At 45.7% G+C, this 23,887-nt stretch overlaps 1 protein-coding gene across 5 annotated transcripts in view; it reads left to right on the forward strand.

Moving 5' to 3' along the window:
* The first annotated feature begins 1,370 nt into the window (after positions 1–1,370).
* Zc3h18 (zinc finger CCCH-type containing 18) overlaps positions 1,371–23,887 on the forward strand; it is a 41,662-nt gene continuing 19,145 nt past the window's right edge. The window contains exons 1-9 of one of the 5 annotated variants that reach the window (XM_035442733.1): positions 1,373–1,512; positions 2,374–2,439; positions 8,104–8,708; positions 10,522–10,606; positions 11,551–11,622; positions 16,278–16,475; positions 20,235–20,383; positions 20,838–20,930; positions 21,675–21,832. In XM_035442733.1, coding sequence (XP_035298624.1) covers positions 8,118–8,708; positions 10,522–10,606; positions 11,551–11,622; positions 16,278–16,475; positions 20,235–20,383; positions 20,838–20,930; positions 21,675–21,832 — 1,346 coding nt within the window. In that variant the 5' untranslated portion in view covers positions 1,373–1,512; positions 2,374–2,439; positions 8,104–8,117. Of the gene's footprint in view, positions 1,513–2,373; positions 2,440–8,103; positions 8,709–10,521; positions 10,607–11,550; positions 11,623–16,277; positions 16,476–20,234; positions 20,384–20,837; positions 20,931–21,674; positions 21,833–23,887 lie in introns of all 5 variants that reach the window. The other 4 variants (XM_027410668.2, XM_027410672.2, XM_027410670.2 and 1 more) reach the window with 4 other exon arrangements.

Consider the following 23,887-nt stretch of genomic DNA (forward strand, 5'->3'; position numbering starts at 1 on the left):
CCCAGGAGTGAGAAGGGGGATATTTAGTATTAATTCAGGCAACAAGTGGGGTGGAGAGCATAGAGAACAGGAGGGAAATTCAAAATCCACCTGGATCTATATATGCATGCATGCTGTGGCCCAGCTAATTCAACAATGGCCGCCTACCAACAACGGAAAGTCCAAGAATCCAGTGGGCTGGATTCAGTCAAGGTTAGATGTCTCAACTGGTCTTCAGTATTCATTGAAATCCTGAAGAAGTAGGCCCTAATGCCAGTGAACAAATGAACTTGCCAGAGTAGGAGCAAGCAGGCAAGGGCTTCCTTCCTCCATGTCTTTTACATAGGCTGCCACCAAAAGGTGTGGCCCAGATTAAAGGTGGATCTTCTCACCTTAAAAGATCCAGATTAAAGGTGGGTCTAACCACTTCAAATGATTCAATCAAGAAAAATCCCTCACAGGTACTCAGCCACTTGGGTTTCATGACTAGGCTTTTCTTGAGCACCATTTAAGGGTTCTTATAGCATCTCTGTGCTTATAGCATGTGTCAGACCATTGCTTTCTGTGGCTGAATTAATGTTCCTCTGTAAAAATGGAACAGCTATGGGCATCTGGGCTGTTTTCCTTGAAGTTGTCCGAGGAAGACAGGCAGCCCCCAAGCATGTAAGCCCAAAACCAGTTCCAAAATTTTCAAGGGGCCAGTACCCAATGACCGCGCCACACTTTGTCAGTAGCGATCAGGGGGTTTAGGCCAGCAGCAGCAACAGAGCACTGCTGGGGGGGGGGGGACTGTAAAAAACGTTTCAACGGCTTAAATCCTCCCCAGGGGGATTCCACTGGGTCATGGTAATCATATTTAACGAAATCAAGAATATTTAGCGCCACTCTAACTCTACAAATATCTCCAAATATTCCTTGGGGGGGGGAGCGGGAGGCGAGGACCAGGACCTGGAGCTGTCTCTACTTCAGAGCTACACTCCAGTCTCCAAAATACTTTTGGTCAAGCATTGACATTTAATAAGACAGGAGATTCTCGCCTGGCAAAGACCTATCCCAAGTTTTTAGGCACTGGGGTGTCCACACGCGCAGACCAAGAGCTACAAAGGACTTTCCCTACCGGGGGTCACGATCCGCCCGCTGCCAGCCTTTCCCCATCCCGGGAAGCTACCACCAGAAATCCAGAGACTCTGCGCACGCGCCGCTAGATGGCTCGCTAGAAAGCCGGCCGGCCTCGGTGGGCGTGCGCAGAAGCGGAGACTTGTGAGCGCGCGCCACGGAGGAGGGGCCTCAAGAGTCCGGAAGGAAGCGCGAGGAGGGCGGGGCTAGCGAGGGAAGCCCGCCGGCCCGCAGTACGGCCGTCGCGGCCTGATGACGTCGCACAATGGCCGGCCCCCGCGGGTAGTGGAGCCCGTTTGTTCCGCCCGCGTCGTGCCTGAAGCCAGAGTCAGTGAGAAGCGGAAAGGTCGAGGAACGTCTTGTCCACGCTGCTCCCATCTCAGCGGAGCCGTGGCCGCCTCCCGTCCTCGCGCTGAGGTAAGCGGGGCCGGCGGGTGGTAAGAAGGAGGCCGCCAAGCGGCGGCGGGAGCGAGGCCCGGGAGCCCGGCGCCGCCTCCCGAGCTCGGGCGCGCCCCCGGCTGTGCGCAGCCGCGGGTCGAAGCGCGGCCCGGGACAGCGGGCAGGCGCGAGCCCGCTGCGGCCTGGGACGTCCTGGCGACTTTAGCGCGCCGCGGTCTGCCATGGTGAAGTTGGTTTTCTGAAGCTGTCATTTCTCTTCCGGGCCACTCGGCGTGGCACATGTTCGCCGCCTACAAAGGGGAGTGAAGCACGCAGGTTGGCTGGGGAGGAGGCTCGCCTGGACTGTCGACGGGCTCTACGGGGAACTTTGAGCTCTCTGGAGCCTCCTGCAACAACATGCTCTCGCAACTTCAAGTGTGCACAGGTGCCCCGAGAGGTCCGATCTCTTAGGAAGTATAACCTCCTCACCTTTTGGACTGTGAGCTCAGAGACACCGAGTCTTTGGCGTAAAGTAGCCAAACAATTGTAGTGCTGGAAAGAAACTAAGACTTAAGTCTCGCTACTGCTGGAAATTTAGTTTTCCCCGTGTACATTGACAGCTGAGCTTACCGGACACAATAGTAGCTTTAAATGAGTTCTGTTTAGCACTTACTTGCAAGAGTAGGTAATTCTTCAGATCCATTTGGGGATAATGAAAGAGAGCATCTGGTTCATCTCCACATTACCTATCCCAAGGCAGGGGTTGGAGATTCTCAACCCCTAGGCTAATTTCCATTTCCCAGCCCCTGAGAGGAGAATGTGTTTGATCTGAGCACTTATGAAGCCCAGCCAGTTCTGGAACCAGTTCAATATGTCCCAAAGCCTGAACCTTCTCTCCAGTTGTAGGTGGGGAATACTAAAACATTTTAAGAGAACTTTGTGGATTTACTTCAGAACACTCAACAGGTAAGCTCTTGCCTTGCTCATTTTTAAAGAGCTATCTTGTCATTTACACACCATCTCAAGGTGACTACTCCTTATCAAAGAGTTTTTGGTTGAGCTTAAGTCAATTTGGAATTGTGCTTATCAACAATCCTGACATTCTTGCTGTATACACTGAAACGATGAATGAGGATTTTAAACAGGTATAATAGAACTTAGACATCAACATAGGATCTGCTCTGCTAAAAGTAGTTTCCCACAGCTGGGCAAGGTATACCACAACTTTAATCCCAGCCTTTGGGAAGCAAGGGCAAGAGGATCTCTGGAGGCTGACCGAGTATACATAGTGCCAGGACTACATAATGAGACTTTGTCTCAAAAGAGAAAGCAGTTTCCCAGAAGTTGTGCTTGTTATTGATCCACCTTTGCTGAAGTCCACTTGAAACACCTGTCTCAGTAGTAAGCATGTGAATTAATTGGTTTCATTTTAATAGCCACACACCCCTCTGGCTTTGGAGGCTGTCCTGAAACTAGCTCTTGTAGGCCAGGCTGGTCTCAGAGATCCACCTGCCTCTGCCTCTGCCTCCCAAGCGCTGGGATTAAAGGTGTCGGCCACCAGTGCCTAGCTAGGCCAGGCTCTTAAGTAGTTTGTAGCAGTTCCTCAGTGACCCAACTTTGAGGAGAATGTGTTGTTACTATTCTGCCGTTAGTGGTGTGGTTGAAGTCAGTTTGGCCTCCCAGAGCTGCTGCTGAGACAAGAGCAGAGGACAGGCTCTGGAGCTCTGGTTCTAGTGTTTTACAAATTAGGCAACTTTTTTGTTTTTAGTATGCAACAGGTAGTTCTTTGCTTAATGAGATTTTTGTCAATTATTTAACAAGTATTTTTCAGGTATGTCAAGTGCAGTAGGGGAAAGAAACAGTGAAAGACTTGAGTCATTCCACCCACTGAACAGGTTCACCACTTTGGATTGGAGGACTAAAGATTAGCTCTAAAACTTGTGAGAGTCCCACATTACTGAGTGATTGGCTAAGATGGGTTGGTCAAAGATTGTAAACATGGAAGTGTATTGAGTTGGACTGAAGGACCCTCAATTAATTGTTTACACTTGATAGGGCATATAGTTCCCTTCATCCAGCATAGGGTAACACACAATATTTGTCTCAGAACACTGGCACCTAGAGAGACAGTGAGCCTTCCTAGAGCAGGGCTGGAAATCAAGCCATCTCCTGATTCCCTGTATGATTCTTGCTCTAAAGGTATGATTTAGAGTGGTTTTTCAAAAAACACACAGATTTGTAGTTGTCCCTGAAACATGTTAACCTGAATGTGGCCTCCAGTAGTACAATCCTAGGAGGTCCCATGGGAAGGAAGAACAGTGCAGTGCCTTTTCTCAGAAAATCTTTCAGGGCCTCTGCAATGTAACTCTGCACCATGGCAGCCCTGATCATGCATCCTGTGGATGCTAATCATGGCCGCTGTAGTCTCAGAAGTGTCCCAGCCGTATAGTACAGTGTGTGGTGTATAGGCTGCTGAATGCCAGCCCTGTGAGAGCCTCTTATCCTTTCTCACTCTGCAGGATTGGGAAGAATATATGTTTTCCATCACTATGACAATGCATGAGGTGATGAACTCATACAGAGAAAAGATTTAAGTTGATGTAGTGGCACACACCTTTAATCACAACAATCAAGAGACAGGGAGGCAGATCTCTGTGAGTTTTAGGACAAGCTGGTCTACAAAAAGAGTTCCAGACAGCCAGGGATACATAGAGAAATCCTATCTCAAAAAGAAAGAAAAAGGGGGTGGCAAGAAAAGGTATATTTTGGCTCTCAGTTTGGTATATTGTAGAATCTAGACCATGTTCAGTTAGTAAGGTAGTGACCAGTGATAGAACAAAGGCGCTTAACCTCTCATTGAATACTGGAGAGCAAAGAAGACCTGACTACTAGGCCTTACCTGTTAAAAATTCCTATACCAAGATTCCTGTATCTCTTAGTAGTGTATCCCTAGGGACCAAAATGTTAACACTCAGGCTTTTGGAAATTTAAGATCCTGCCGGGCATGGTGGGAGGCCTTTAATCCTATCACTTGGATGGCAGAGATCCCAATTTATAACAGGGGTGAGGGGGATACCTCCCTAAACCCTTCAAATAAACTATTGGAATTTGTATGGTAGGTGCAGTTAGATAAACAGAATAATGTTCAATGCAAGAAACAAGATTTTCTAACTTATAGTGGAGTTTGGGGTTTTTGCCAGAAGGAAAGCGAAATTTTGTATGACTGGCTTATTTATGCCTGTCGTTGGTTGCTCAGAACAGCCTATGATCCAAAGAGTCATCTCCCAATCACCACCCCCTCCACACACACCATGACAGCCATAGGTACTTTAAGGCCCATTCACCCCACCACTTTATGACATGTGCCAAAAACTGCCTTCACAAGTCAGAAGTCGACTTACTCCTTGCAGTTGAAGTAACTAAATTCACCTAGTGGACATATACACAGCACATCAGCCCTTCAGATTTCTCAAGCTAGTCAGCCTGGCTGTGTCTTTTTGTAAAAATGATATACCCGTGGTAAGTGTCTAGCACATTGATATTTGGAGGGAGGAAAAAAGAAACAGACAACCCACAGGTTTGTAGAGGCCATAGTTTATTTGTGTTCTATACCAAAAAGAATTTATAGTAGAAACTTCAATGGTTGGGGGATAGAACTGATTCCATCTATGGTCTGGGAGCACAAGTTCAGAATGTCTGACCATCCTGAGACATACATAGTAGTAGTCAGGTAAAAGACAGCCTTCTCTCCTTTACTAGCCTGCTTCTTGCTACAGTTCAGATGTTTAGTTAGGCACTCTGTTTCTACCTCTTACCATAGGATTTCATTTCAAGGTTTTGGAGAATGTAAAAAACAACTCAGTAAGACCTAATTTTGACTGAAACCAAAAGCAAACCAACTTTTAGCAGGGCCCCAGAAAAGAGCTCTGACCTAGGTTAGAAGGTCTTGTGAACCATACACAAGATAGTATGTTACAAGGACAGTATCTTAGAACTTGAACTTTGTTTTCTGCAGTGTTGGTTGTATGACTTCAAAATTAGACAGGACATTTGGTTTTGCATAACAGTTGATTTAAAAGAAAACATCGTTTACAAGGTTGCCTTTAGCTATAAAATACTAGAATAGGAATTTGTCAGGTTTCAAGTAGGGCGTATGAGACTTGGTAACCAGTTCAGCATGATTGACTTCTATGGGTACCAGGTGCTACCCCTAGGCAGCTGGAGAGATGAAAGGTCCCCGGGCCTCTTAAAAATATACAATGTAATCAAAACTGTGCAAAGCTAGGGATTAGATGTTACACACTAAGAAATTCATGTGTTCCTTAATGTTAGTATATTGAGGGTGTTGTCTTTGGCATTAGCTTGACTTCATTGCTGAAACCCTACCTACCACACATACTAGAGCTCTGCACCAACTTTCTGTTAGGCAGTGGAAAAGCACAAAGCCCCCATCTGGCTGCTGTCCTACATGATATTCACCCTTGTGCACTGCAGAACCCTCAAGTACTCCTCAGAGATCAGAGGCTGTGTGCATAGCTTCTGAACTTGTACTTGCTGCTTTTTATTCTCACTCTTTTTAACCCAGATGGGTTGCAGTTCACTATGTGGCCCAGATTGGCCTCAAACTTTGGACAGTCCTCTGTCTCATCTCACAAATGCCAGGATTCCAAACTGGCATGTGTTTACTATGCCCAGGTAGGACTGATTGACTTGTTTTTTTTTTTTTTTTTTTTTGGTTTTTCGAGACAGGGTTTCTCTGTGGTTTTGGAGCCTGTCCTGGAGCTAGCTCTTGTAGACCAGGCTGGTCTCGAACTCACAGAGATCCACCTAGCCTCAGCCTCCCGAGGGCTGGGATTAAAGGCTTGCGCCACCAACACCCGGCTTGTATTTCTTTTTTTTTTTTTGAGACACAGTTTCTCTGTAGCTTTGGAGGCTGTCTTGGAACTTGCTCAGTAGATTAGGCTGGCCTTAAACTCACAGAGATCTGCCTGCCTCTGCCTCCAGGGTACCGGGATTAAAGGCTTGTGCCACCACCACCTGGCAGGCTACAAGTTTTTAAAAGTATAAATTTGGGATCTGAGCTGAAGCTTGGTGATAGGGTACTTACATGGCGTATGTAAGGTCCTGAATTCAGTCTTCCAACACTGCTCCCCCAACGTAAGTTGAAATATACTTTCTTGTTTTGTTTTTCAAGACAGGATTTCTTTGGCTTTGGAGGCTGTCCTGGAACTATCTTTTGTAGACCAGGCTGGTCTCGAACTCACAGAGATCCGCCTGCCTCTGCTTCCCAAGTGCTGGGATTAAAGGCAGTGCCATTGCCACCTGGCAAAACATACTTTTTTTTTGGGGGGGGGTCAAGACAGGGTTTCTCTGTGTAGCTTTGGAGCCTATCCTGGCACTCGCTCTGAAGACCAGGCTGGCCTTGAACTCACAGAGATCCACCTGCCTCTGCCTCCCAAGTGATGGGATTAAAGGCGTGTGCCACCAACGCCCGGCTTAAAACATACACTTTTTAATAGGTAAATATAAAGTTATATAAATACAATGTATAAAGAACATAAATGTATGTGGCTTGGTACCTCTAAACACATAGTGATCCTGAAATGAATAAATTGTACATTTGCTAGGTACCAAACAGCCTGTGTTTTTTCCCAGCCTCAGAATATAGAATCAGGTAAACTTCAAACCCTTCTTCCTTCCTGTTGTAAGTTGGTATCTGTTGATTCCATAGAAATACTGGCTACTGAGTGCTATATGTGACGTGTACGTGTGTTCTCTAACCCCAGCTTAGGTGGCTGGATTTTAAACCAAGTGCAGCAGTGTGTTTTTTAGTTGATTCAGGGTTTTGCTATGTATTATGGGGTAGCCTCCAGCTCCCAAGTGATGTGATTACAAGCATGTGCCGCTACACACAGCAGAGGGAAATACTTTCTATGAGTTGTGGAGGTGGAAAGGGAAAAAAAAAACGAGAAAACATTTGCTGTGATTAAATCTGGATTTGTAGAAATAGAAGTGAGTCTTTAAAAAGAAAAAAAAGGTCTTTTATATAAGTATTTGACTTAAATGTCTAAAAATATTGTCATAGTCCATTTATGCAGCAGTTACCTGGGTATGGTTGTTTGAGCTCTGGTGTCACTGGTCCCAGAGCAGTGCCTTTGAAGAACATGCTGGAGGCTGGGTGCAAGGTCTGAATGAGGTCTTGGAGTCTGAATCTTAGAGAACGGGTGAGGGATTTAAGAGATGACAAGAAGCTGTGCTTGAGAGGCAGAGTAAGAGAAAAAGGCTCAGTTGAAAACTGCTGCTGGCCTAGGGTGCTACCTAATTCCACTAGAGAAACCATATCTTTAGAAGTCAGTTCCCATGAATCCCACTAGCTGTCCTTTGCAGTCCATGGTTTATTATTGTTCACTTCTCTTTACCAGTGCTGGCTACAGGCAAAAGGAAGGACTGAGTGGAGACCAGCAATACCCAATGGAGTTAATGCTCTGGAACTCCACAGGGAGTTGTGAAGGTTTGGGGGAGGGGCTGTATGGAGCAAGGGCAGAGATGGTCTTTCCTTCTCTCTGGGGCAGAGGGCATGTTGGCCAGGAGGATAGGCCGTGCTGAGTCTGTGCTGTCTGTCTTTTGCAGATCTTTGGGTCCTGATGGATGTGGCTGAGAGCCCTGAACTGGATCCTCGCTCTCCAGAGGATGAAGAGCAGCCAGCGCTCTCAGATGATGATATTCTGAGGGAAACTGGATCTGAACAAGATTTGGATGGAGCTGGGGAAAGGGCTTCTGATTTGGAGGATGAGGAAAATGCAACTAGGGTACAAAGCCAGGAGGAGACTCACTCAGATGAGGAAGACCGTGCCAGTGAGCCCAAGTCCCAGGATCAGGACTCAGAGGCTCATGAGCTGAGCAGGGGCCCAGCAGGATCTCTGTGTGAAGAGGGGGATGATGTTGAAGAAGACCAGACAAGTGACCTCAGGGATGAAGCCTCCTCAGTAACCCGGGAACTGGATGAGCATGAGCTAGACTATGATGAGGAGGTCCCCGAGGAGCCAGCTCCTGCTGCCCAGGAAGAGGAAGCTGAGAAAGTCGGGGCAGAGGATGAGGAGGAGAAGGGGGAAGGTGCTCCCGGAGAGGAAGGGAAACCTGATGTTCAAAGTGTGGGAGAAAAAGAACCCACAGAGGCTGCCAAGGAGAAGAAGAAAGAGGATGATGATGGAGAGATTGATGATGGGGAGATAGATGTGAGTATGGTGGAGCAGGCAAGAACCCTGGCCCTTCAGCAGGCACACCTGATCAAGGACAAGCAGGCTCTGCAGGGTTTTCAGGCTCCCTTGTTCCTAGAGAGATGGTCAGTGATGGCTGGGCCAGACATGCAGGAAAATGAAAGCTTGTGTTGAGGCAGGAAAGGAAATGCTCACAGTGGAGGATGGGAAGTGGGCTTATACAGAAAACCTTAGACTGGAAAGCTTCTCTTGGTAACTTCAGACTTTTTGTGGACCCTAGAAGATGCCTTCTTTAAATCTGGCCTTCATGTGGGATCATAAGTGTGTGTGTGAGAGGTCTTGTTTTCTTTACATATGATTCTGTTGTAAGCTTGAATCGGAAGTTTGGGGGGCACACAGTCCAAAGTTGAGAGCAGTTGAGTTCAAAGCAGGTGAAGGAGAGGCAGAACAGTGAGCCATCTGAGGATTTCCTAATTCCCAGACATATACTAGGCTCACAATAACTTGCTGAAGATAAAACCCGGCAGGTAGGCAAGTGGGCACTGTGAATGATAGTGTGGGCCCAAGAGAACACAGTGACTCTAGGCCAGCAACCATTTTCCCTGGAAACTCCTTTCCTGGACCCTATCTTTGTCTTCCACTCCATTATATTGTTTGCATGTTGGCCTTTGTTGCTGCCTCTGTAGGCTCATGGACCTCCACTGTGATTCTCCTTAGTACATGCATTGTTCTTATCATAGTCTCAGATAATTGCTGCATCACCAGACTCCCTCCTTAGGAACAGTCTCCTAGGCCAAAGGCCTGCTTATCTTCAAACTTCCCTGTAGGATGAGCATTTCTCAGACAGTGCCCCTACATAAGTGTTCAGGATGTATGCATTTACACTGGGCCAGCTGCATCTAACATTTGCTTATTGGTATGTGTTGGCAAGGATGTTCCTGGAAGCTGACCTTTAGTGAACAATGGGTCCTGGAGAGCAGGTGTGGCACAGCATTCTCCTGCCACCTCAGGAAAGCAAGGGTATCCTTACCAATCCCTCTGACCTGTAAAGTGCTTTTGTGTCCCAGAGACACCTTGGTTAATTTCACCTGCAGAATACCAGGAACGGCCCCTAGGTGTTTGACTTGGGGTTCCTCCCTCAATTCTTGGTTCATGGCTTTGTTCTGCTTTTATGTTATGTGGTCAGCAGGCCAAGGCAGTAAGCAAATTTGTTTATTCTTTCCCTCGTGCCAGGACTACCCAGACAACACAGGACAGTAACTACAAGGAGTCTCAGCAACAAGACTGGTGGGACAGGTGCTGCCCACAGGGGTAGCTGGGGAGAGCCCAGAGCAGTGGTCAGGTCTTGGCTACCTGTGAGAACCCTGGGAATACAACTTGGATTCTGTTCTCTGTAAAGTTTCTAGGTCACTTTAAAGTGATGGTGAGGTGAAGAATGAGCCACAAGGTAGTGTTGCCCATCAGGGTCACCTAACTTCCCTCATGAGAGGCAAGTAATGTTCACTTGCAAAGGGCATGGAGTACTAGGTTTATGCACTGTTAGTGTACAAAGTATTGTAAAGACCAAAGTGTGCCCATTGCCTGCTCACAATTGATAGAAACAGATCAAAGCTCTGCCCTGAAGTGTCTGGTGGAGCCCACCATTTCCACAGCACTCTTCTGAAGTTATAGTTGATCAGGAGACCATCTGTTGTTTAGCTGAGCATTTAAGATTGGAAAACTGGGGGTGAGCTGGTGAAGACACACCCAATTCTGTGCTTCTGGCCTGGTGAAGAGGTGTGGTGGGGAAGGGTGGGTTGGCTAACCTCCAGATGACTGTCCTCTGTTCCAGGATGATGACTTGGAGGAAGGTGAAGTGAAGGACCCCAGTGACCGGAAGGTGAGGCCTCGCCCCACCTGCCGATTCTTCATGAAAGGTAATTGTTTGCCTCCAGCCTTTTTGCAGCCATCTGTGTAGCCTCTGCTTTCCTGGGGCCATGGTGGCAATTCATCCTCATCTGGGCAGACTGTTCATGTCAGAGAGGCTTCATGGGACTAGACTGCAAGAGTTGGTGGTAGTGATGATGATATTGGTGGTAAACAATAGACCCTTTTGGTTCTGTCCTCACTTTAAAAACTGCCTAGAGGAGAGCCACCTGGTGTTTTTTACCCTGTAGGTTTCAAGCCCACTGTTTACAACAGACCCAAGGCTGCAACAGACAGTGGCAGTTTCTGAGTGGTCCTTTTATAAGGCCAACTGTTCCAATGTTAGCATTCTATAAGAAAGAACCACTTTTTACAAGAGGGCTCAGAAGCAGCTCCTTGGGTGGGAGGGAGCATGGTATTGAAAAGGCAAGTGAGAGCCTCTGAGGGGCGTTCCTACAAAGGACTACTGCAGTTAAGTAGCTTCAGCCGGGGCATTTGAGTCTTGCTTACTCATCTGGGCTCACCACATTACAAGTAATGTGATACTCTGGCTTTGTAAAGCCTGGGAGGGAATTAAGGCCAGGCTGTGGTGGCGTATGCATGCCTTTTGTCCCAGCACTCTGGAGGTAGGGACAGGCAGATCTCTGTGAGTTCAAGGCCACTCTGGTCTATAGAGGGCATTCCTGGACACCCAGGGTGGTTACACAGAGAAATCCTGTCTCAGATTACACCCCCCCCCCCAAAAAAAAAAAAGAGAAAGAAATGGAATTAATAGTCTCCAGTCTGCAAGACTTGCTTGGTTGGATGTGCCGCAGTGCTTTGGGTATATTTCTTGTTGAGCAGTTTCCTTGAACAGATAGGAAGGCGTTTTCTCTTGCGTGTGGATGACTTTGCTCACTGGCCAGCCTGTGTGTACAGTCTAAGTTCACAAGAGCTTCCTGTACTTCTTTTCCAGATGTTGTGACACCATTATCCACTCTTCTTCCACCAATACCAAATTCCATACCACTCAGAGGCCAGGTTAAAGGTACAAAATATCCTGTGTTCACTCTCTGTTGTGCCTTAAAGTCCCCTGCGCCAGAGGCCAGACTTCTTTCTCCTGGATTCAGCACAGCTGGGACGCCAACAGGGAGGAGGCTTGAGGGGCAGAGCTGCTGTGGCCCTTTCCTCCTTAGTGTCGTTAGAGCTGGGGGGAGATGCAGATTAAGGCCATGGCACTGCACTTGAAGAGCAGGAACTTCCACAGGTGGGCAGTGGAACCCTGTCTTATTCATAGGGAAGGCTGTGTCCAAGAGTGGTCCACAAACAGCCCTGTCCCTAAGGCTAAGAGATGTCCTGGTGATGGGACATTTGTGAAAATCTTGCTTAGGCTCACTTCTCTGGGATTATGCTCTTGGGGTGCCAACTGAAAATAGTTGGCTGATCTAAGTTGCATAGTCAATTATGTATAATGGGGATGGGGTGCAAGACAGTGTGCAGGTGACCTTCACTTGACATTGACCCAAGCACCCTAAGAATGAAAGGCTGGGACACTACATCTTAGTTCTTCAAAAACTTTGATATTTAAAGTGCTAGTGTTTCAAAAAATATAAGTGCAAGCAAGCAGGAGACCCTTTTGAAGTGATGGCATGAGGAATAAACGCAGTCATCCCCTGCAGATGTATAGACTATAGCAACAGAAATCTGTGTACAGTGTGTATCTGTACTTGGTTCTCATTAGTACTGCTCTCAGACTGTGCTGCCCAATGCCTCTGCAGCTCAGAAGCTTGGCAGCTGCTTGGGACAGGCTGGCAGCATCAGCATGGAGTCTCTGGAGCAAGAGCCAGAGGCTCACACCCTGACCTAGTTGTCGGAACTTACCAAGCACAGAACAGATGAAATATATTGGAAATCCAAACCAGCTCTTCAGGAGACATCTGCATACACTGAGATAGGATTGTTGCCTTAATCATCACACTGAGTGGGCACCCCGTGAGCTATGTTTGGGTTTTCATGAGTGAGGCCATGCCATAGGGAGTTTTCTGCAGTTAAGAAATGGGAAGCATCTTAGGTGAGTGTCTTAGAGTTTCTATTGCTTTGATAAAACACCCATGACCAAAAGCAACCTGAGGAGGCCTGGGTGGTATTTCAGCTGACAGTTCTACATTGTAGACCATTAGTGAATGAAGTAAGGGTAGGAACCTGGAGGTAGTAACATTTCAGTGATTCCCTTTCTCTCATCCTGTTTATGGTGTGCAGATGGAAAGAAAATGAACTTGCTCTGGGATGTCTTTGTCATCATTATGAGAACTTACCTGGATACTTTTTTTTTTTTTTTTTTTTGCCTACAGGTTATAAGCTTGTTGTTCATTTGAAATCAGTTGATTTATCATACTTATGACAGTTTGTTAAGTTTGTTAAGGGCTAAGCAGACAGTTTGTTAAGAGCAGGTGCGGTTCTTGAAGGACCCAGGTTCAGTCTCTAGCACCCATGTCAGACAGCTGACAACTGCCTATAAATCCAGCTTTAGGAGGATCTGATGCCCTCTTTTGGACTCTGCAGGTATTGCACTCACATGTGGGAGTGCACATACATATGCACCACCCACCACCACCCCACAAAATCTTTAGCTTGCGATGGTGGTGTCCCCTTTAGTCCCAGCACTTGGAAGGTCAAGCAGGCAGATTGGTTGAATGCCAAGCCATCCAGGGCTACAGATACTGATTCAAGAAAGAAAAGACCCTGTCAGTAGTAAGTTACTTTAGAAATAAAATATAAAGCTTGCTGTATTAGCAAGGATATGGACGTACTAGACCCCTTGCACGCTTCTGGCAGCAAAGTAAGAGACAGTCTAGCAGTCCCTCAAAAGGTAAGGAATAGAATGGCTGTATAGATCAGCAAGTGTCTTAGTTAATTTTAAGTTGCTGGTATGAGATACCATGACCAAGGCAGCTTATAGAAAAAGAGTCTGTTGGGGCTTACTGTGTGAGAGGGTGAGTCCATAAACTTAATGGCAGAGAGAATGGCAGCAGACAGGAATAGCTTTGGAGCAGTAATGTAGTCGGAGGTTTCTGTTCCTTTTAGTCCTGCAGCCCTTTAGTCCTAAATAAACACATAGAGGCTTATATTAATTATAAACTGTTTGGCCGATGGCTTGGGCTTCTTCTTCGCTAGGTCTCTCTTAATTATTAACCCATTTCTGTTAAACTATGTATTGCCACAAGGCTGTGGCTTACCTGTAATGCTCCCATATATTACTCCTTCGGTGGCTATATGGTGTCTCCCTCGAGACTCCTCTGTGTTCCTCTTCCCATCCTTCTAAACTTCCTGTCTTTCCATTGGCCAAAACAGCTTTATTCATCAACCAATGCATCAACCAATAAGAGTAACATATTCACAGAATACAGAAGGGTGTCCCCCATCACAGTAACTAAGAGTTTACATCTTGATCTGCAAGTAGAAGGCAAAAAGAGAGGCATTAACCAGGAATGTTATGGGGTTGTTTTGTTGTTGTTGTTTGGTTTTAGAGCCTGTCCTCAGAACTCTCTTGGTAGACCAGGCTGGCCTTGAACTCAGAGCTCCACCTGCCTCTGCCTCCTGAGTGCTGGGATTAAAGGCATGCACCTGTTAGGGTTTTTGAAATCTGCAAGCCGCCCCCAGTGGCATACCACCTAATCTTTCCCAATCAGTTCCACTAACTGGAGACCAAGCATTCAAATATATGAGCCTGTGGGGGTCATTCTTATTCAAACTACCTCATTCTGTCCACTCTCTGGCCCTATTTGGTTTGTGGCCATATCATAATGTAAAATCCATTTACTTCCATTTTAAAAGTTCCCGGTAGTCTTTCATAGTCTCAACACAGCCTAAAAGCAGCAGTTCTCAACCTTATGGGTTATAAACCCTGGGGTCAAACAACCCTTTCTTGGGGTTTGTCTAATACCATAGGAAAACACAGATATTTAAATTACGATTCAATAACAGTAGCAAAATTGCAGTTAAGAACTAACAATGAAAATAATTTTGTGGTTGGGGACCGCCACAGCATGAGGAACTGTTTTAAAGGGTTACAGCATTAGGAAAGTTGAGAACCATTGCATAGTCTGTCTGTTGTAAAAGACATAGTTGGCTTACATAGTGTCCTCCAGATTTGCTGACTGCATCAGCTCTTCTTGGCAAATGCCCCAAGACTTTGATAACTCAGCATCCTGGGGTCTCCAACATAATCCAGGCTTTACTTTCATAGCTTTATTTAATAGCCTCTCCCAGCCTCCATGCAGAGGCTCACCTACCACATGCCTGGCTTCAGTCACTCTTCCCTGACCGAAAAGGAAGATTCCACAACCCTTTTATTGTATTCTTCATGACTCAAAAGCCAGAACCCATGCTGTCAAGTTTGGCTGCCTGCTTGGGGGTGGAATCTTGTCCTCTCCTGGAGTAACATTTGCATAAACTTTGCTCTTTAGGAACACATAATTCCTTAGGCTTTTTTTTTTTTTTTTTTTTAGTTTTTCAAGACAGGGTTTCTCTGTAGCTTTGGAGCCTATCCTGGCACTCGCTCTGGAGACCAGGCTGGCCTCGAACTCACAGAGATCCGCCTGCCTCTGCCTCCCGAGTGCTAGAATTAAAGGCGTGCGCCACCAACACCTGGCTTCTCCCCCCCCCCCCCTTGGTTTTTCAAGACAGGGTTTCTCTGGCTTTGGAGGCTGTCCTGGAACTAGCTCTTGTAGAACAGGCTGGTCCCTTAGGCCTTTTCTTTTCACATGTTGTGGTATCTCTGAAGGCACACACTGTTCATTCCCATTTCTCCTTATCTCTTGGCTCTTATTTTAAATTTCCTCGAGTTCTTTTTCTCCTCAAACTGCGTTTTGTATTTCTTGGGGGGGGGGTGCACGCTGGAATTCCAAGACAGGGTTTCTCTGTGTAACTCTTGGCTGTCCTGGAACTGGCTCTTAGACCAGGCTGGCCTTGAACTTACAGAGGAGATCTGTCTGTGCCCACCCCCCACCCTGCCCCCAGTGCTGGGATTGAAGACCACCACCACCTGGCAGGACTGACTACTTAATAATTCTCGCTTTGGTGTTCCTTCCTCTGCACTAACACTAGATAACCAGAAAATCTTGATTGCTGTGTATTTTTGAGAGACCTATGATAGTTTTAGTTTTTCCAGACAGGTTTTCTCTGTAGCTTTGGTGGCTGTCCTGGAACTCGATCTGTAGACCTGGCAGGCCTTGAACTCACAGAGATCCACCTGCCTCTGCCTCCTTGGTGCTGGGATTAAAAGCATGTGCCACCATTGCCTGGCTTCAAGAAAATTTTTTAAACCAGTAAAACACTTTGACTTTTATTCACAGGCTGTATTTATTGCCTGTTTGTAGCTGCTTAGACTAGCTGAAAAGGAAAGCAAGGCATATTGAGAGAGGGCCGCTTTGTCAGAAGTGTACTCTAGACTGAAACAAGTGTTTTTGTTTAGAAAGTGGACATTGTAAAATTTACTTTGCTGGCCTGGCAGTGGTGGCACATGCCTTTGAATCCCAGCCCTCTCGAGGTAGAGGCAGGTGGATCTCTGTGGGTTCGAGGCCAGCCTGGTCTACAGAGCAAGTTCCAGTATAGCCACCAGAGCAACAGAGAAACCCTGTCTGGAAAAACGAAAAAGTAAAATAAATAAATAAATAAATAAAATTTTCTTTGCCATTTTAACAGGTATCTTGCCTGTGGTGCTGATCATGCAGCTGATGATAACCAATCCAACCAACAATCACAAGCTTAAAAGTCTGTTCATTTCTGGACCTAACAGACACATGAATTTGCTCATGCCCACAGCCGCAGTCTCTTGCTGGTGTCTGCACATGTTAGCCGAGCTGAATCTTGGCCATTGGACATGGGGACTGTGGCCAGCAGGTGACAGGGCAGCTGCCTCCTGCCATCTGTTTAGCTTCCTTGAGTGCTGCTAAGAGATCTGCCGTGATCATCTGTTACTGATGCAGTTTTAGATCTGTTGCTATCGATCACACAAGTTCTTTTTTCTTAAGTTGTTTAGGAATGGGAGTGGCAAAGATCACACCAGACTGTATAATACAGTCAGAAAAAATTGGGGGTGTATGTTTGATGGCTACATTATTAACCACCCCTAAGTTGGTAGCTACTTCTGACAGAAGGTTCTGGAAGTATAGGGTAGGGGAGATAGGGTAGTGTGTAGCCCAGGTTAGCCTTTAATGTACCACTCTCTTGAGTGATGGAATAAAAGGTCTGCACTGTTAAACCCCACTCCACTGTATGTCCTTCAGAGAACATACTCTTTATTTACATATACTCACACTTTTGTTTTACTATAAAGTGTTTATATATATAAAGTGTTATATATATAAAGTGTTTTATACACCCATGTGCAGATAGCCCTCTGAAACCCAGAAATAGCTGGGCGTGGGTGGCCTACACCTTTAATCTCAGCATTGAAAAATCAGACGCAGGTGTATTTCTCTGAGTTTGAGACCAGCCTTGTCTACACAGGAGTGAGTTCTAGGCAGTCAAGGCAACATAGTGAAAATTTGTCTCGAAACGAAAAATCCAGAAGTTAGACTGTCCCACACATCCTCTGAGTCTCCACACTCCTGCTTCTTAGAAAACTCAGAAGAAAGTGACCAAACTATTCTAAAATACCTTTTGCTTCCATTTTGTATTTTCTAATTAAGAAATTAAGTTTGGCTGGGCAGTGGTGGGACACACCTTTACTCCCAGCACTCAGGAGGCAGAGGTGAGTTCTAAGCCAGCCTGGTCTATATAGAGCTGGGGCTGTTACACAGAGAAACCCTGTCTGGAAAAACCAAAAGGGGGAGGGGGAAGAAAGAAAAATTAAATTTGTAGGGGGCGCAGAACTCTTGTATGTGGAGCTCAGGATAGTCAGTAGGAGTGGACTATGGAAACCAAACTCAGGTCATCAGGATGGGTGGACAGGGTACTTAACCTGCTAAGCCATCTCACTGGCATGTTTTCTTTTCCTTTCTTTTTTTATTATTGTGGAAGTAATATTTACTGACAGTAGAGCAAGTAAAAGATAGGGCTAGGGATGTAGCTCAACAATGATCTATTTCCCTATTATGTACAAGGCCCTGAGTTCCATGCACCAGGTGAGGACAGTGTACCTTGAAGGCATTTCTTCACAGTCCAGCAATAATAATATATGTGCCTCACCCCCCCCCCCACGTGGAAGGGGTTTACCTGTGTAAATGGGGTTCCTGTACTCCGTGATCATTTTTCCAGAGTTTATAGGGTATCTGCTTTGGCTGTGTGGTGGTGTGGCTGTTTTTAGAGCCATGTACCTTATTACTTAGGTGGTCAAGGGTTAAGAACATTCTCAGCAGGGACCTAACTTAGCTCGTGAGAGCTGGGTTCTGTCATCTGATCCTTTGTCAGGGATGACACTCTGCATCCCCTTCCTTTCCTTTCCTCTGTTGTTTGTTTCTCCCTCCCATGCATGTATCCTTTTCTTCTTTCTGCCCAAAGATTTGACTCTGAGATTTGACAGTGGGATTGGGTTTTGGATTTGCTTTTGTTTTGGTTTGGTTTGGTTTGGTTTTTCGAGGCAGGGTTTCTCTGTGTAGCTTTGGAGCCTATCCTGGCACTCGCTCTGGAGACCAGGCTGGCCTCGAACTCACAGAGATCCGCCTGCCTCTGCCTCCCGAGTGCTGGGATTAAAGGTGTGCGCCACCAACACCGGGCTGCAATTGTTTTGTTTTGACATTTTAAAACAAATAATAAATGCATATTTATCTATTAAATGGAAATATATTTTAGGTATAAATCATTAGCTTAATACTTTTTTGTATTTTCTGACTTCTATAATGAGGTTTTGTTCCTTTTTAAAGATTTATTATGTATATGGTGTTCTGCCTGCATGTCTGCCTGCCTGCCAGAAGAGGGCGGCAGATCTCATTACGGATGGTTTTGAGCCACCATGTGGTTGTTGGGAATTGAACTCAGGACCTCTGGAAGAGCAGCCATTGTTCTTACTAGCTGAGCCATCTCTCCAGTTCCCCTTTTGTTACATTTTAATTACATAACAAGGTTGAGAAGTACATGATGTGGAGAGTGATCGTGAAGAAGTGAGTGGTGTTTGCATCTGTCTTCAAATGCCTGGCTGCAGTAGTCATTCCCTAAAGCTCCAGGGCTCAAAGCTCCAGATCCCTGTACAGTGAAGCTTCCAACCTCATTTAACTTACATGTGAATCATTAATGAATGAATGGAAGAAAAAAAAACTTTACCATTTTTGTATTTGCAGGGAAACAATTTTGAATGTATTTTGTGCTTTATGTCAGCATGCTCTTTGTGTTTTAACTCAGACTTCAGTAGTCATGGTATTTAAAGATGAAGCTTGCCTTTTTTTCAAAGTATTAAGTGATTATTTCTACTTAACTACATAAAAAATTGTTAGCAAAAATGTTCAACTGAAATAAGTTTCAGATTGAATATAGTTTTTATTTAAGAGTATATGTGTTAAACTAGGAAATGTATTTAAATCTTAGATGCTTCTAGTGGTGTATACATAGGACTCTGTATGTGTAAAAGCTCAATTGTATTTTGATTGATTTGGTACAATAGCTTAATTTATCACACATTTTTTTGTTTGCTTTAAATGATTTATTTTTTATTTTATGTGCATTGGCATTCTGTGGTGTGTCTGTGTGAAGGTGTCAGATCCTCTGGAACTGGGGTTATAGACAGTTGTGACCTGCCATGTGGGTGCTGGGAATTGAACCCAGGTCCTTTGGAAGAACAGTCAGTGCTCTTAACCACCGAGCCATCTCTCCAGGCCCCCTTTAGCACACATTTTTTAAGGACCAGAAATAATCCTGAAGTGGTTTGGAGAGGGCCACCCTGGGACAGAATCAACAAGAGATCTGGTAATATTTATGCCTCTTTGATTGCTACCTCAGCACGAGTCAAAATAAATGTGCAGGCACCTGCTGAAGCTCCCTGGAGGCTCTAGTGTTGCCTCTGCCCTTCACTCTAGAGACTCTGGCTTCTTTGCTTTAATCGGTGCTCAGAAGGTTGATTTGCCCAATTGTCCCATGGTATCCATGGGAGATTGGATCCATAATGTCCATGGATGCCAAATCTGAGGGTATCCAAGTCCCTATTACAAGATGATGTAACACATATCCTCCTGTAATTTAAGCCCTCTGTAGGTGATTTATAATCCTTGACACAGTGTAAATAAGTTTTTTATTCTGTATTTAAGGAATGGAGACACAAAAATGTCTTTATATGTTCAGTGTAACACAAAGAATATTTTTGATCTGTGGGTGGTGAATCCATGGATATAGAACTGGCAAAGTGACTGTGAATAGGCCCTGAGCGTCCAGGCAGGGACTCTCATAAAGGGAATGGTTATCTCATGGAAGTGTCTCACTGACCCGTTGGCCTAGACCTGCCCTGCTCACCTCTGTAGGACTGTGGGACACTTGTGTACACAGAGGGTGAGGTAGGCTGGGCTGTTACTGGCCGCAGACTCTCCAGAGCAGACTCTCCAGAGGCACGGTGACCTGTGGGAGCAGGACTAGGTTGGTGGGTGCTTCCTAAGTTGTCAGTAAGCACCCAGCTGCTGCGCTCCAACAGTTGGGTTCTTGGTGTCTTTTCTCACTGGACTTTTGTTTCCCTAGGGAACTGCACCTGGGGAATGAACTGTAGGTTTATACACCCTGGAGTGAATGACAAGGGAAACTACTCCCTCATCACCAAAACTGAACCTTTTCCACCCAACGGTGCCCCGCCTCTTGGACCTCACCCATTGATGCCTGCCAACCCTTGGGTGAGTGAGCTCTTTGGTTGCTACCAGATGGGATACCTGAGTTCTGAATCTCGGGCTGAAGACAAATGTCTTCCTTATAGAAAAGGCATCTTGTACCTAAGAGTCAAGGAGCACCTGTTTAGGGCTTCTTGTGCTTGTGTAGAAGTAGCCTTGGATGTTCTAGGTCATGTGGGTGGTTGGGCAGGAGAGCCAGTTGTGTGGTAGCTGGCTGGTTTGTCTTTTTTTTTTTTTTTTTTTTCTCAATTTTTTTACAAATTTGTTTTTTTACATTCCAATCCCAGTTCCCCCCTCCCTCCTCTCCTCCCACTCTCTCCCCTCCTCCCATCTACTCCACTGAGAGGGTAAGGCCTCCCCTAGGAAGTCTACTAAGTCTGCCCCATCATCAAGTTGAGTTTGCCCTATATCTTGATAGGTTTTTAAGTGCTCCTTCAATATTTCTCTTATTTTTTAATAGGGTGCGCCAGTAGTTGATGAAATTTTGCCTCCACCCCCTCCAGAACCCCCCACAGAGAGTGCCTGGGAACGCGGACTCAGACACGCAAAGGAGGTAAGAGTTCAATGCACTCTGGTAGGAAAAGCATAGTGGTAGCCTCTCTAGTGGGCCTGGCAGAACTGGCATAGCTTTGATCCAGAGAGAGTGTGGAAACTCAGTGAAGCAAAAAAAAAATAATAGTAATAATAATAATAATAATAATAAAGAAAAAGAAACTCAGTGAAGCCTTAGAAGCTATAAGAACATTTCTGGGCTTCCTTTAATAGAGAAGGAGAAATAATATTTAGCCATCTCTACATGGCAGGCCCAGTCACAGGCAAATCCTAGTAGACCAGAGACCCTCTCCTGGACACAGCCCAAAATGAAATGTCTCTGACCATTACCCCAGGCAGTGAGACAATCCCTGCATCTGGTAGGGCCTTCTCCCTGCCACCTTGAGACCCAGTATCTGCTTGTACTAGTTCTTACAGGCCTCCCTATACCAACTATGACACCTAGCCTTGTGTTATCAGTGCCTAAGTATTGTTCTCTCTTCAGGGAGATTGAAATAAAGGCCTTGCTTACATGCCTTCTGTGTCCCTCTGCTAGTCCCAGATATTCACTTGTGCAAATAAATCACAGCAGACCTGTGTAGACCAGCCTCCTCTGAGGCCTATAGGAGAAGACTGGAGTTTTGTGTTTGCCCACACCATTTGGGACTGTGTCATGCTTTGCTGCAGGTCTTAGGTTCCCTGTGTTCCTCCCAGTGGCTTTGGGGGTCTTTATTTCACAGTAATGTCTCTCTTCTTTTGGGGCTAGGTTTTAAAAAAAGCAACCATTCGGAAAGAGCAAGAGCCTGACTTTGAAGAAAAAAGGTTCACAGTAACCATTGGTGAAGACGACCGGGAGTTTGACAAAGAAAATGAAGTTTTCAGAGATTGGAATTCTAGGGTCCCAAGAGACGTCAGAGACACTATGTAAGGAATCCTCTGCTTGTCCTAGCTCATTCATACCCCATCAAGAGTAGCCATACACAGGTCCCTAAGGTACTATCTCCACCACTCTGGCTTCTGTGGAAGAGTTCCTTAAGTTCCATGCTGGGAGACTACCTCTGGGGTGCACTCCCAAAGTTCCTACAGGCTGAGTTTATGCTTTTGTCTCCTCACCTCTTCCTCAGTTACTTGGGGAATGAGGTTTTTAAAAAAAGATTCATGTGTATGTGTGTATGTATCCATGGAGGCCAAAAAGAGGGTATTGGATCGAGAACTGGAGTTACATGCTATTAAAAGCTGCCCAACATGAGAACTGAGAACCAAACTCATGTCCTCTGGGAGAGCAGCAAGCAAGTGCTCTTAAACCTCTTCAGTCCTCTCCTTAGACGTTTAATGCTGGTCTTTTAAAAATCTCAACAGAACTGGGAGTGGTGGTGCACACCTTTAATCCCGGCACTAGGGAGGCAGAGGCGGATGGATCTCTTGAATTTGAGGCTAGCCTGGTCTACAAAGAGAGTTCCAGGACAGCTAGGGCTACACAGAGAAACCCTGTCTCAAAAAAAAGGAACAAAAAACCATTAATAGAGAAGTTATGTGGTGCTGTGGACTAATGTCAGATCCAGAGGAACTTAGGGGCTACTCCTCTGATTCTTCACAGGGGACTCCTAGACTTTTTGGGAAGATGGTGGGCCACATTTCTGTCTGCTGGGGGTACAAGTTGGTGCCTTAGACCACAAAGATGAATTATAATCCATGCTGTGATCCAGTCGAACCATATATTAGTCTTGTTGGAGCACGTCTCTTTTCTGGCTACTTGGTGGTAAAATGTATGGAAAGAAGGAATAAGTAGTTGTGCACCAGCACCATTGCCTAGCCACTGCTGCCTACTGCCTACCCCCCATCACACACACACATGCACACACATGCACACACTCGGGCTACCCTGGAACTCTTTCTTCATTGGGTAGGGCAGGTGCTGGGTCCATACGCTCCCGATGGGAATCTGCTAGGAGGGTGAATAAGTTTTGGTGTATGACATAGTAGCTTTATAGTCTGTGGTTTGGGTCACCAAGTTCATAAATACTGAATGAGAATTCTAAAAGTAAGCAGCTTATAAATTTTGGTGACCTTAGTTAAATTGTTACAATTATTCTACTTTTAGCTAATTGCATACCTTCCCTAGTTTGTAATCTTTCTCACCAATATAGCGGCAGGATTTTGAAGTGAGAGTAGTCAGGTATCCACATTGTTCAATGGGACACTTAGAGATGCCACCCTGTGTGTGTCCCCCGGGCCTACTTTTCTCCTGCACTAAATGAAGCACATACAATTGTGGAGCTCTTTCAGGTGTGTCTTCTCTGCTGTGGAGTTTCCGTGGCTGGGCTTGTGTCTCTTTCTCATGTGAACCAGGCTGTCATCATTATCTATCTAGCTCATGAATATACTCACTGGTTTTTAATTGGGATGTGCTTATATCCCAGTGCAGGATGAACCAGCATGTTGATGAGGAGTACCCTGTCATGCTTCTCACTTAGTTTGAGACTTTCTGGAGTGAGGTCTGCATTTCTGGTTGAGTATCTGTCGTTCCCAAGCACTTTTCCTCTGCTGTTGTCAATGGGTTCTATGCATACTTTCTCCTCATTAGCTGGTGAACTGTATGTTAGGCTTTTGTCTTTCTGTCTTATAGAGGTGAGTGGGTAGACAGTTGTGTGAATTGGCTGTCGTGGGCTGTTTAGGTATAGTGTCACAGGATGGCAAATGGAGACAAGTTGCTGTGTTCTCACCTCTCTGGGCTCCTCTTGACAGTCTTGCCATCAGTACCTGCACACAGTGGCAGTTGGTCATAGGTCCCACAGTATCCTAATGCTCAGGGAATTCCTCAATGCTTCTCTCCAGCTTTACTTTTAAAGAAGCTGTTGTTGTATTTTTATTTTGTGTGTGTGTGTGTGTGTGTGTGTGTGTGTGTGTGTGTAGTGATGTATGGTGTGTGGGCTAGAGTGCCATAGCACACGTGTGGGGGTCAGAGGACAGCTTTATGGA

This window comes from Cricetulus griseus, chromosome 3, assembly GCF_003668045.3.
Source record: "Cricetulus griseus strain 17A/GY chromosome 3, alternate assembly CriGri-PICRH-1.0, whole genome shotgun sequence".
Taxonomy (NCBI): domain Eukaryota; kingdom Metazoa; phylum Chordata; class Mammalia; order Rodentia; family Cricetidae; genus Cricetulus; species Cricetulus griseus.